General features: G+C 41.4%; 2 protein-coding genes across 3 annotated transcripts in view; one reads left to right on the top strand and one right to left on the bottom strand.

Moving 5' to 3' along the window:
• LOC138964674 (FMRFamide-activated amiloride-sensitive sodium channel-like) overlaps positions 1-3,590 on the top strand; it is a 47,077-nt gene extending 43,487 nt beyond the window's left edge. The window contains exon 6 of the mRNA XM_070336696.1: positions 2,313-3,590. Within this exon, the coding sequence (XP_070192797.1) occupies positions 2,313-2,879 (567 nt within the window). The 3' untranslated portion in view covers positions 2,880-3,590. The remainder of the gene's footprint in view (positions 1-2,312) is intronic.
• LOC138964673 (integrator complex subunit 13-like) overlaps positions 1-13,400 on the bottom strand; it is a 114,993-nt gene that overhangs the window by 95,886 nt on the left and 5,707 nt on the right. For both annotated transcript variants that reach the window (XM_070336694.1, XM_070336695.1), the window contains exon 5: positions 11,556-11,636. In XM_070336694.1, the coding sequence (XP_070192795.1) occupies positions 11,556-11,636 (81 nt within the window). The remainder of the gene's footprint in view (positions 1-11,555; positions 11,637-13,400) is intronic.

Consider the following 13,400-nt stretch of genomic DNA (forward strand, 5'->3'; position numbering starts at 1 on the left):
TTTGTGATGTGGTCTGGCGGCTTTTGTGTATTTGTATGTACTGGCCTTCCTTTGAAAAGCCATAACAGTTCAAAAGGGCTTACAGATAAGCTATAAATTGCTCAATCCTGTTTGAGTGGAGTTCGCCTCCAAAGGTGATTAACACGGTTACATTCGTCGACAAGGATGGGACTCGATATGGTCAGGAATGGCATTATGGCCACTGAATCATTTTCGTGCTGTTCCCATTCCACGAATCTGGGAGGGACCTAAGCTTGGCGGGTCCATTGTTCGGACCCGGCGAAGCCGGCGTACGGCTCTAAGTACTTCTTCCCGGCGAAGCCGGCTACCCGGCGAAGCGGGTATTCATTCTAGTTTTCAATACGCTTTCAAATGATCGATCGATGTTTGTTGTTGTGTTCATGTTACAGTAATTGTCAACACTTATGGGATCTTTACCCTTCTCACACCAACATAAAGATCCGTCTGTTAAATAATTTCAAATGATCTGAATAGTCTTTTGGAATAATACTACTGCTACTACAAATAATAATGGTCACTTATTATAACGTGGCCCGGTAGCTCAGTGGGTAGAGCACTGGACTTGTGATCGAAAGGTCGCAGGTTCGAATTCGGGCCGGGACGGACACGGGTCAACTTTATGTGCAGACCCAGAGACGGAAGCCATGTCCCACCCCCGTGTCATCACAATGGCACGTAAAAGACCTTGGTCATTCTGCCATAAGTGCAGGTGGCTGAATACACCTAAACACGCAGACACCTGGGTAGCGCGACTCCGTTGCTGCTAGCTTTCCACTGGGAGGAAGCGACCCGAATTTCCCAGCGATGGGACAATAAAGTAATGAAAATGAAATGAAATGAAAAATGAATCACAGCTCATGGCCATTTGCACAAAAACAAGATAACAATGAAAACATACTCACCAGAAACATGAACAATAAATGACGAAAAAATAGTTTCTTCTTTTTCTTCTTCTTCTTCTTCTTCTTCTTCTGCGTTTGTGGGCTGAAACTCCTGCGTACACTCGTGTTTTTGCAAGAGTGGAATTTTGACCGTTTTTACCCCGCCATTTAGGCAGCCATACGCCGCTTTCGGAGGAAGCATGCTGGGTATTTTCGTGTTTCTATAACCCACCGAACTCAGACATGGATTACAGGATCTTTTCCGTGCGCACTTGGTCTTGTGCTTGCGTGTACACACGAAGGGGGATAAGCCACTAGCAGGTCTGCACATAAGTTGACCTGGCCCTGGGAGATCGGAAAAATCTCCACACTTAACCCACCATGCTTAGTTTATTGTCCATGTTTCTGGTGATTATGTTTTCACTGTTATCTTGTTCTTGTTCTTCTCACCTGCAGTCTCTTGTTCCTATTCATTTACACAAAGACAACAAATACAACGAAAGTATTCACGTTTGTTTGTTTGTTTGTTTGCTTAACGCCCAGCCGACCACGAAGGGCCATATCAGGGCGGTGCTGCTTTGACATATAACGTGCGCCACACACAAGACAGAAGTCGCAGCACAGGCTTCATGTCTCACCCAGTCACATTATTCTGACACCGGACCAACCAGTCCTAGCACTAACCCCATAATGCCAGACGCCAGGCGGAGCAGCCACTAGATTGCCAATTTTAAAGTCTTAGGTATGACCCGGCCGGGGTTCGAACCCACGACCTCCCGATCACGGGGCGGACGCCTTACCACTAGGCCACCAAGTATTCACATGACCATGATATTCATTAGTAACTGGATCACTCTCCGTTTTCCACGCAATAGCTGATCCCATTTGCAAATGTATACATGGCAATAATGTTCAACACTATTGGAGTATTCGCTTTCATAGTAGTGTACGTGATACCGCAGCAACATTAAGCAGAGCTTTATGGACAAGACTTCATACACTGTTTTCCACCCAATGGGCCAATAGCTGTTCCAATTTGTAACTGTATATGTTTACATGGAAATAATGTTCAACACTAATGGGACGGCTCCATTGCTTTTTACCTCACAGCTGTTCTCGTTTGTGTGTATTTACGTGGCAATAATGTTAAACACTTAACGCAATATGATAAACAAAGGGAAGTAGACTGTAGATATGCAGTAGAAGTAAGCCAGGGGACTGGTTCCGAATAACTCTCACTTATTCTTTTACACATGTCGTATGCATTTAAAGCGCTAACTTCCCTTTCTTTATCAGATCTTTATTTATTTATTTATTTATTAAGGAGATTTCTATAGCGCATAACTAAAAGCACTATGCTCTGCCTCATTTGGTGAAGATTCTGACAAACCAAATACTTGTCTTTCACAGTTGTTCTACGGCAGCGACATCAAGCAGAGCTTCATGCACGAGGCCTACACGCTCCTCAACGAGCTGTCGAACATCAGCGGACTCATGAAGGAACGCAACGACACGCGCGCCGAGGACATCATCAAGGAAAGCCTGACGCTGACGGAGAAGGAGAAAGGGCAGAGAGCCTCCAACCTCATCCGCCAGAACCTCCTCCGCCTCAACGTCTACATGGAGGACCTCAGCGTAGTGGAGTACCGCCAGCTACCCGCTTACGGCCTGGCGGACCTCTTCGCCGATATCGGAGGCACGCTAGGACTATGGATGGGGATCTCCGTCCTCACCATTATGGAGCTCGTTGAGCTGATTATTCGGCTTTTTTTCCTGCTCTTCAACTCTGAGACCAAGCCGCCTAATTTCCAAGACGAGGAGCAGGAGTACGTTGCCAGCAACGGCATGCTGGCCAATCACCTTCACAGCGGTCACGGTCCGGGTCACCACACGGGTCAAGGTCATGATATGAACGAGAAAGAGTTTGTGGACGCGTCAGGGTTTGATTTTAAAATGCATACAGAGACTATGGCGTGACACAGGAGTCCAGACAGGTGATGTGAAATGACAAGAGTGAGAGTTTAGTGCAAGACAAAAACAAGAGTTTGTTGGCACATTGAGATTTTCTTTAAAAATGCATACATAGACTATGGCGTGAAACAGGGGTTTAAGCTGACAGGTGACGTGAAATGACAAGAGTGAGAGAGTTTAGTGTGCGAAGAGAAAAAAACTCACGCCAAGGTTAGAATGGAGAAAAGGTTTTTTGATAATTCCAGTTTGATGCACACATGTATGTGAGCGAATTTAGACTTGGAGATAGGAATCAAAGTTATAATGGGAGATGTGACATGAAGAGAGTGAGAGCCTTTAGCCCATATGATATAAGAAAGAAACTGGAATGTGGTTAAAATGAGAGAGTTAGCTGAATGAGGGGTAAGAACTGTCTTACACTTGCATGATGTCATCTGCTTCTCACAGGACGCCAAAGTGCAGTTCAATAAGAGTATTCAAGGATGGTATCATAAAAGGTGAAATATGTGACAAAAGAGGGTACTGCGTTTTAACTATCATGAAGCGTTAGACTATGAGGACACGGTGTAAAGCAGAAATGGTTTATTTATTTTGGTCTAAGGCACTAGCGTGCATATTTTACCCATCCGCACACCTGACATGAGAATTTGGAATAGCTGTACAGGTGTACGCAACACATGTGTGGGTCAGAGCTTTGTCCCCCCCCCCCCCCCCCCCCCCCCCCCAAAAAAAAAAAAAAACACAACCCTGAGCGTTCATGCTTTTTGCCTGTCAACGCAAAAGGGTCACCTGTAATATTTGAGTCGGATCACAGAGTTCTGCTGCTGTCTTCAATTTCATTGTGTTACACTCGCAGAAACACGAATGGTGTCAAGTGATTTTAAAAGCAGATTACATTGGATAAGTCGTGCATGTGAGAGCTCTCCCCCTGGATCCATTATTTCACTTTGTGGAAGTCTAAGAAGCAAAGGGAGCTAACTGCAGCAAACCCCCGCACTTGTAGATTATTCTGACTCGTCCATTTGGGATTAGTGTGGTCTGGATGGTACCTACGAGAGGACATCTTTTGGATCGATACAAGGGAGTCACAAGAGGTGTCCTACCATACAGAAATATAGATAGCTTGCCTTATACAGACAAAATGGCCTGGAGGTTTTGTCCTTCTTTTGGACAAGTCCTCTTCTCGGAGGAGCATCATACATATCACCTTGGCATGGAACCAGAATCAAGTCAAGTCAATGAACTCTTCAAGAATGGCAGATCGGAGTTGTGTTGTTACAAAGATCTCTGACTCTGGTTCATCCTGGATTTCCCTGAAGGTTGCATGTGTGACTGTGGGCAGTATTTTGATTGATTCAATATCCAAAATGACTTGCACTGTCCTATTCCATGTCCATATTTTCAATCTTGGACTAGTTGTTATGCACAACACAGACACCACCTGTGACAATTTATGATAAGTACAGTCACATACTAACAAGTACAGTCACATACTAACACATTTTGAACCGCTGGGTGTAACCCTACATGTAACAGGGCATGTGACAGTACCAGTGTAGATAACCTTGTTTTGCAAGAGTGGTGGACGTGTACCAATGCACATACAATCAATTGCGTCAGATTTTCAATCAACAAGTAGGTGCGTATACGTCTCAGTGCAGAAAGGCACGAAAGACACGTGGAAACTTAAATGGACGAACACTAGGTCATAGGATGTGGTTAAGTAAGGATATACCAATGGATTCATACTGATCGAGGCCTCTTCTGCAGAGGTTCCTACAATGAGAGGCCCTTCTGACGAGAGGACATCTCCCATGAAAGGACACTATAAGATGTTTGGCGGCTTGTTGACAGACCAGCTTTTTTGTTGGTCCAAGGGGACCATATCGTCTTTTGTTTCATCTTTATCGACCAAGGCCGAAGGCCGCGGTTGATAAATATGAGACAAAAGGCGATATGCTCCCCGAGGACCAACAACAAAGTGCTGGTCTGACGACAAGCTACCAAACATCGTTTTTGTCATCATTTTGTTGTGCAACAAAATGCACAATAACCCACAGGGAGACGAATTTTTAGAATCCAACTCCGGGCCACAAAGCATCGTCACAGTAGCACGAGATAACACGTCAAACTTGTATGTGACCTCAAACGTAGCTTGTTGACGCTTTTCTTCCAGTCTGAAAATGTACAGAGCTGGGATCATACCTGTGAATTCAGTAAGTGTTGAGCATATTTCTTTTCTTTTAAGTGTTTATGACTTTTCGTTGTGGATTTTGCGATTACAGAGATAAGTTGCAAATTGACCATGAGTCGCCGCGGTAATTATCAACATTGATTGGGTCTTTGAGAGTGAATGCTTACAATCGTTGTCCTCGGAAACACAAATCCAAAGCCACGATGGTTCCACACATCAAACAATCAGCCTGATTGGCTTTTACTTTGACAATCCACGTTTCACATGAAAGCTCAAACCCATTCACCACCTCGAGTTATTGCATGGGGAACATGAGATTTATTTACCAGGTGTTTGTGAATGAAAACTCGTGAAAATGATGACAAAATATGTTGTCCATAATCTATTATCTGGACAAACTACACCTGATGTGACACTGGCCATCTGCAAAGTAGCAACAATTTTTGGCTGGTCACTTGAATGTGCTTTCATTACAGGTACCACTGTACCTCAATTGCTTCCACTGCACATCATTTTTTATTATATGAAGTCTTATATCGCGCACGTATCTCCAGGCTCGGACTCAAGGCGCAGGGATTTATTTATGCCGTGTGAGATGGAATGTTTTACACAATACATCACACATTCACATCGACCAGCAGATCGCAGGCATTTCAGGGCATATCCTACTTTTCACGGCCTATTATTCCAAGTCACACGGGTATTTTGGTGGACATTTTTTATCTATGTCTATACAATTTTGCCAGGAAAGACCCTTTTGTCAATCGTGGGATCTTTAACGTGCACACCCCAATCACAAAAGGATTGCATTTTCTAAACCAGTACCAACCAGTGACATAAATGTTGTTGTTGGTTTTTTGGGGGGAGGGGGGCTGGTGTTTGCACTGATTTCTTGGCAAACATATTCTGCCTGTATACTATGAACACAAATAAAAAGGTAAACAAAAAAAAAGTCAATGTTACTCCTATGTCTTATCAATTTGACAATATCATACCTAAGTAAGGCCTTGCATGTTGACAAAGAGTGCAATACTTAAGGACCTACTGTACATATCAATATCAGTCTACCGTAAAAGTCGACCTATAAGACGCACCTGGGTATAAGCCGCACCCCCCGATTTTTAAAAAAAAATCAGAAAAATCCATACACAAGCCGCTCCGGCATACAAGCCGCGCCTAGAAGCAAAGTTCAAGTCAAGAAACATCGAAAGTCAACGAAAAAACAACACACACACACAAAAACGAACCGGCTAACTTGTCAGTTTTGCACTTTACTTTCAGCATCAGATGTTGAGTGATTCACAGAACTCTGGACTATCAAACTGTCCTCTCGTCCTGCACACAGCACCTGTAGTTAGTTCTGTAAATCACTCAACATCTGATGCTGAAAATCCGCTGAAGTCGGACTCCTCAGTGTCGGAGATGAACAAGTTCAGAATGGCTTCTGGCACAGAGTCACCGGAAGTGTCACTCTCGGCCCCACTGTCAGTGGCTGTCGTGTTGTCTGTCGCGTCGTCTGCTCCAGTGATGATCTCAGCCTTTCTGAAGCCGTTGATGATCGTTGACTTTTTGACAGCATCCCAAGCTTTCAGGACCCACTGGCACACATCTGCAAAGGTTGCTCTACGCATGCGGCCAGTCTTTGTGAATGATTTCTCGCCATCCACCATCCACCTCTCCCACTCATCCCTCATCACCACTTTGAAGGGCCGGTTCACACTGATATCGAGGGGTTGCAGGTACTTTGTTGTGCCACCCGGGATGATAGCGATGATGGAGTTGGTGGCAGTGACTGACTTTTTGACCTTCTCAGTGATGTGTGCACGCATGCTGTCCATGACTAACAGAGCTTTAGTGCGACGGAAGAAACCCCCTGGCCTTTTCCCATAGCATTCTGTCAGCCAGGTGTCCATCATCTTCTCATCCATCCACCCCTTCTTGTTAACCTGCACGACGATCCCCTTCGGAAACTTTTCTTTCGGCATTGTGATCGATCAAAACCGGTGTATGCCAACCCATTACTGTGTGAGTGTAAGTTATTGTCATGCTTCAAACTTCCGGAAAGAAGGTGAGTGAGTGAATTGAGGTAAACACGGCTGATTCAAGGCCATTACACAGCGGCGATCCAACTTCCGGAAACTAGGTCACTGAGCGAAGTCGGATACACTCCACTGATTCAGAAAAAGTCATTCATAAGCCGCACCGCCTTATAAGCCGCAGGGGTCCATTTAGGAAAAAAAAGTTGCGGCTTATAGGTCGACTTTTACGGTAATTGTGATAAGTGAACACAATATCTGTCTCCGTTTACTGATCTCTGAAGTATATCAGGTTAAGTAACGTCCAGATGTTTCATATAAACAATAAATGATGCGCATGCCTTACCCAATCTTAAAACTGCACTGCAGGGTTCAGTTTAATGCATGAATTTGAATAACGTTCTGAAATAAGTGAATGCTAGATCTGGCAAGCAACTCAAACAGACACACAAAACCACATCTCCCCAGTATTAAATATAGTTTATAAATACATAAAAGTTATGTAACAGTTGTAATCGACTAAACTATAAAGTTAAAATTAAACAAAGTGTTTTGTGAGTGTAAAGTTTGAATTGGAAGATTCAAACATTAAATGTTCATTCCCTGTGAGTTTCTTGACATACTGCTGAAGTGTTCATCCCAGAGATAATAAAAAAATTACTAGGTTACACTTCTCAGGTCCTTCCAATTTCCATGCCCAAACACTGGCCTTTCGATAGTTTCATGTGTGTTAAATATTGTTGTGCGGACTGTGTAGGTAATTTTTCTTTTTATCTAAAACACCCCCGACAGAAATGCTGCGCTTGTTGGAAAGATCTGCACAGCGTATACAAATCACTTCATGCATTATGGAGATATCATGGAAACTTGCATAACATAAGTCATTTCTTCCCTCAAGTGTAGAGAAAGCTGACAAAATGTGAAAGCAATGAAACACCGTCAAAGACGTTTGTTGTTTGATAGTCAAAGTCGCAGTTACCGGTAGTTGCCCAGGATCTTGCACAAATTAATAAAAAAAATAACATTTACATGTCATAGATGTTTTATCTACCCAAAGGAGCTTCATGTCGACCCATCCAAATTGATTTGATTCTTGTTGAAATAAACAAACCATGTACAGTGAAACCCGGCTATATTGAAGTTGGCTATATTGAAATCCCGGCTATATTGAAGAATTTTTCAGGTCCTGGCTGAAGCTATACTTTTTCTTTGTTAAAAACTGTTGGCTACATTGAAGTTGGCTATATTGAAATCCCGGCTATATTGAAACAAAAATCCAGCCCACGGGACGTTTTTACATGGCTATATTAAATGTTTGCTCCAAAGATTTGTTTAACTTTTTATTTTTAAGAACAATGACTGCGCGGGCACCGAATGATATGACACGCCTCTGTAAGCGCAATCAGTTGAGGAAGGGGAGAGGCCAGATCAGCATCAACTTTCGAGTCAGGAGGTCTCTGATAACAATTACAGTCTAACAATGTTGCGGGCCTCTGACAGCTACGCCATGTAGTCTTGTGGTGCTTAGATCTCCCCGACTTAATTTCTCTTGTTCATGCGAGTAGTTTCCCTTTGTACACTAGCAAAAATGGCTGCAAAACAAAAAAGGGTGAGTCTGACAATTAAAAGAAAAATCGAGCTTGTTCAGAAGCTGGAAACTGGCTGCAAAAAAAAATAGGAAGTAGCTGAGGAATATGGAATTTTGACAGGTTGTGTGACCAAGATTTTGAAAGAAAAAGAAACATTGAAAAGTCTTAGGGTTAGGGTTAGGGTTAGCCTTAAACCCTGAAAAAAGCAAGGAGGCTCGAAGAACAACAGCCAACAGGTGAAAGATTAATAGGAATATATCTCACATCAAACGCAATGTGTGGACACGGAAATAAGAACGTATAGTGAAAAAAAGTTCGGTTATATTGAATTTCTGAAGGAACAAGGAGGGAAATTCAATATAACTGAGAATTGCCTATATTGAAGTTCCGGCTATATTGAAGCTAGGTCTTCCCGGGTCCTGTGCCACTTCAATATAGCTGGGTTTCACTGTAACTGGGTTCAACTTTGTCATTATTTGATTTACAAGTATGTCATGTGTTTGCGTGTGTGCCATTGTGTCTGCACACATGTTTGCAAGGTTATAGATTCATCATTATAAACATCATTAAAACTTGTTTTGGCAAAACTAACCAGTGTGTGTGTGTGTGTGTGTGTGTGTGTGTGTGTGTGTGTGTGTGTGTGTGTGTGTGTGTGTGTGTGTGTGTGTGTGTGTGTGTGCGCGCGCGTGTGTTTGTTAGAGCGAGAGAAAGAGACTCTAAAATCCCATTTTGCAAACACAGGCGAGAGAGAGAGACTCCTGGATGTCATCTTGGAAACACACAGCCGAATACTCCGATGACACATCAACAATGACAGTGGAAAACATGTACTTTCCACAAGACAGTGTAACACACCAGAACCTGAGAACAGAAACCTAGCCTACTGACAAGTGACTGTGGGACCCGGAGACAATCTTAGGCCTCCTAGATAACCTTTGTGTGTTCCCATATTATTTTTTGTAATTTGTATGTCTGTTTGTGTGTTTGTTGGTTTGTTTGCTTTTCTGTTTGTCATTTATTAGAATTTTGTATTACAGTATTTAGATGTGTGGACAGGTTGTTAGAAAAGGTGTTGCCTTAAACCTCTATCCTATTCCTTGTAAAATAAAGTTCCATCATCATCATCATTATCATCAGCATATCGCGCCAGGCCCGAGAAAAGATCCTACACCCATAAAAATGGCACCATCTAGTTTCAAAGCGCTGTGTAATGACTGAAAAACCAGCAATCACACTAGCTTAGATGGAAAACACTAACATTAATTAGCAGTCCACCAGAACATGCTTCTCACTGTATAATGTTTGCATGCACAGGCTCTGACTGTGGTACAGTGGTACCTGTGATGAAAGGACACCCTGGGGACCAGCCAAAAGTGTCCCTCCATTGCAGGTGTCCTGTCATGACAGGTATACCTTGGTAGAGATAAACAAGTCGCGTAATGCGAAATTACTACATTTAGTCAAGTTGTCGAACTCACGGAATGAAACTGAACGCACTGCACTTTTTCAACAAGACAATACAGCTTCGTCAATCCCCCCGCAAGTGTAAAACGCAGTGAAATTGACATGCCAGTCAGTATAGCGTGGTAGCGGTTGCGTTTAGCAGGATAGCGCGCTTTTCCCTATCTCTATTCTTTTTAATTTTCTGAGCTTCAATTTAATCCAAACATAACATATCTATATGTTATTGGAATCTGGAACCGACAAGGAATAAGATGAAAATGTTTTTAAATCGATTTTGGAAATTATAATTTAATCATAATGTTCATATTTTTAATTTTCAGAGCTTGTTTTTAATTTGAATATAACATATTTATATGTTTTTGGAATCAGAACATGATGAAAAATAAGATGAAAAGGTTTTTGGATCGTTTTATAAAAAAGTAATTATAATTACAATTTTCAGGTTTTTAATGACCAAAGTCATCAATTAATTGTTAAGCCTCCAAGCTGAAATGCAATACCAAAGTCCGGCCTTCGTCGAAGATTGCTTGGCCAAAATTTCAATCAATTTCATTGAAAAATGAGGGTGTGACAGTGCCGCCTCAACTTTTAAATAAAACCGGAAATGATGTCATGAAAGACATTTATCAAAAAATTGAAAAAAACGTCTGGGGATATTATTCCCAGGAACTCTCATGTAAAATTTCATAAAGATCGGTCCAGTAGTTTAGTCTGAATCGCTCTAGACACACACACACACACACACACACACACACACACACACACACACACACACACACACACACACACCATGACCCTCATCTCGAACATTTAGTCAAAACTTGACTAAATGTAAAAAGACACCTGCAGGTGTCCTTTTAAGAGAGGTGTCCTTTAAGAGAGGTGTCCTCTCCTCAGAGAGGCCACACATTACAGGTACCACTGTAGGTGATTTTGACCCCGGAGATCAGGAAAGTCTGACTTCAGCCTTAATACCCACCCACCTGGAAGTGAGATTTTAACCCCAGACCTTCTATTTGCAAGTTGGAGTTAAGCAGGCATGGGAATTGATCTGTAAAACTCTGAAAACTAGGGGCACTCAGGAACAATACAAAATCTAAGCAAACTGGGGCTAGCCTGAAGTATTTTTCAAGTTTACAATATTTCCATAACATGACATGATTTACAGTTAAAGAAGTCAGAAAAAAACACCTATAATAGACAAGAGTACACTTTACCCATAATGTTAACCACACTTGAATTTTTTTTATTTCATAGGTCCCTGTATAATTTTCCCAATATTGTTTTAACAGCACATCAATTTTACTGCCGCTGAAATTGAGCTTTTCTCCGAAACAATTCCCATGCCTGTTAACGGCCCATCAATGCAAGTTAAAGGACAAAAGGAACAATGACTCACGTGTCTGTGGCTTCTGCCAGCTTGTTATGTTGATTAACTGCGTCCACCACACACTCTTCCAGGCTGCGCACATGGGCCTCGCTGCAACACACATGCAGTTTCAGTCAGTTGTTAAAAATAGTTCTAAGCGCCTCACAGAAACATACATATATATATATAAATTATTCTGTACATAATTGCAAATCAAATAATAAAACACATCAAAATATACTTATACACTTTACAAAGTTTTAACCCACATAATGCCAAGTCAAAATTAATAATTGTACACATTAACAAAAACTAATACAATTTACAAAGTTTTCAATACACATTTTATTCATGAATTTAAAAATACATAGCACACAAATAAAAATATTCATTATACATAAATAGCTCAATCGCTATCGCTTAAAACACACAAACATACAGACCAATGAAACACGCGCACACACACACACACACAGGTGTTCAGAAAACTCGTCCAGCCAACGCCAATTCAAAGAATTACTATGTACTGATAATCACAAACAAACACAACCATGGTGCTTAATGAAATGATCAACTCAAAATACAATACAAAACATTCACGGATCATTAATTTATCAAACATGTATGCAATATAAAATATTATACTAGACATTCATTCTGCAAACATTAACCCACACACAGAATAAAATGTTCAAACAATGGAAGGAAAACAAATTGCAATGGAAGAGATAGGTTAATAAGGGGAAACAACTGTTCCACATCTACTTTAGAGAAATTTAAACCAATGAGACAGAGTCGAGCTATTTCAAGATCTGAGAAATAAAGGAAAGGTAAGTGCTGTAAATTGTATGTATTTAGAGCACTTACTTCCCCTTGTTTCTCAGATCTAACCACAGTGATCTAGATAATTGCGTCCGCTTCCAACTGAAAGCCCAAGGGTGATCCAATACAGGTACTCATCAATATAACCATGAACAGCAAACTTCGTGGACAAGAGGAGGCAGGTACTGCAGTTAAATATTATGAAGATACACATACTGTAGAGCAGAAATGATTTTTTTTTGGTCAAAAGCACCTACTTTATGTCTTTCAGCAATCAATTCAATCAATTCTCAACCTGACATGAGAATTCAGAAGTTGACCTACCCTGTCAAGATGAAGAGTCTGCAATAACACATATCGTCGTCGTTGTGGTATTTTGGCGTTACTTCATTCTGGACGATTTTGATGTTTTTGTGATTTAGACTAAGTAAATCCTTCTCCATGAGAAATATTCTTAAAATGTGATGGACAATACAGGATTTAACATTCTTGTATCTTTCTATCTATACCAGGATGAAATATAAACACTATTTCATAAAATAAAAAAATCTGTTTTGTCCTTGTTTAACAGGAGTTACGGCAAACTCCCATGACGACGTTGATATATATATGCGAGTCAGAGGCGCAGTCCGAAAAAGGGACTGTTCATGCTTTCTTTTGTCAATGCAAAAAAGTCCACCGCACTGTTCAATTGAGCAACAGAAAACTGCGGTTTTCAAATTCAAAGTTACACTTGACGCTAGATGAGCAGAAAAGGGAACTGTATACGTGTACCAAATGATTTCTAGCAGACGACCATGCCAAAAAGGCTGTGCGACTAAGTGGTCTGCCCCTAGACCAATATCTCCCTTTTTGCAGCCCAAGAAGCAAACGTGGGTCACTGCACTAAACTCTCTCATTGGCATGATTGTTCTCCAAATTATAACATTCAAATATTGTACAGCAAACGAGAAGAAGAAAGAAGAAGAAAAAACATTGTACCATTATATATCAACTAGCTTTTAACTAACACGCAGCCCTGCTCACCTTTTCATATGGGTCATACAGATGATG

Source organism: Littorina saxatilis, linkage group LG4 (genome assembly GCF_037325665.1).
Source record: "Littorina saxatilis isolate snail1 linkage group LG4, US_GU_Lsax_2.0, whole genome shotgun sequence".
Classification (NCBI taxonomy): Eukaryota; Metazoa; Mollusca; class Gastropoda; order Littorinimorpha; family Littorinidae; genus Littorina; species Littorina saxatilis.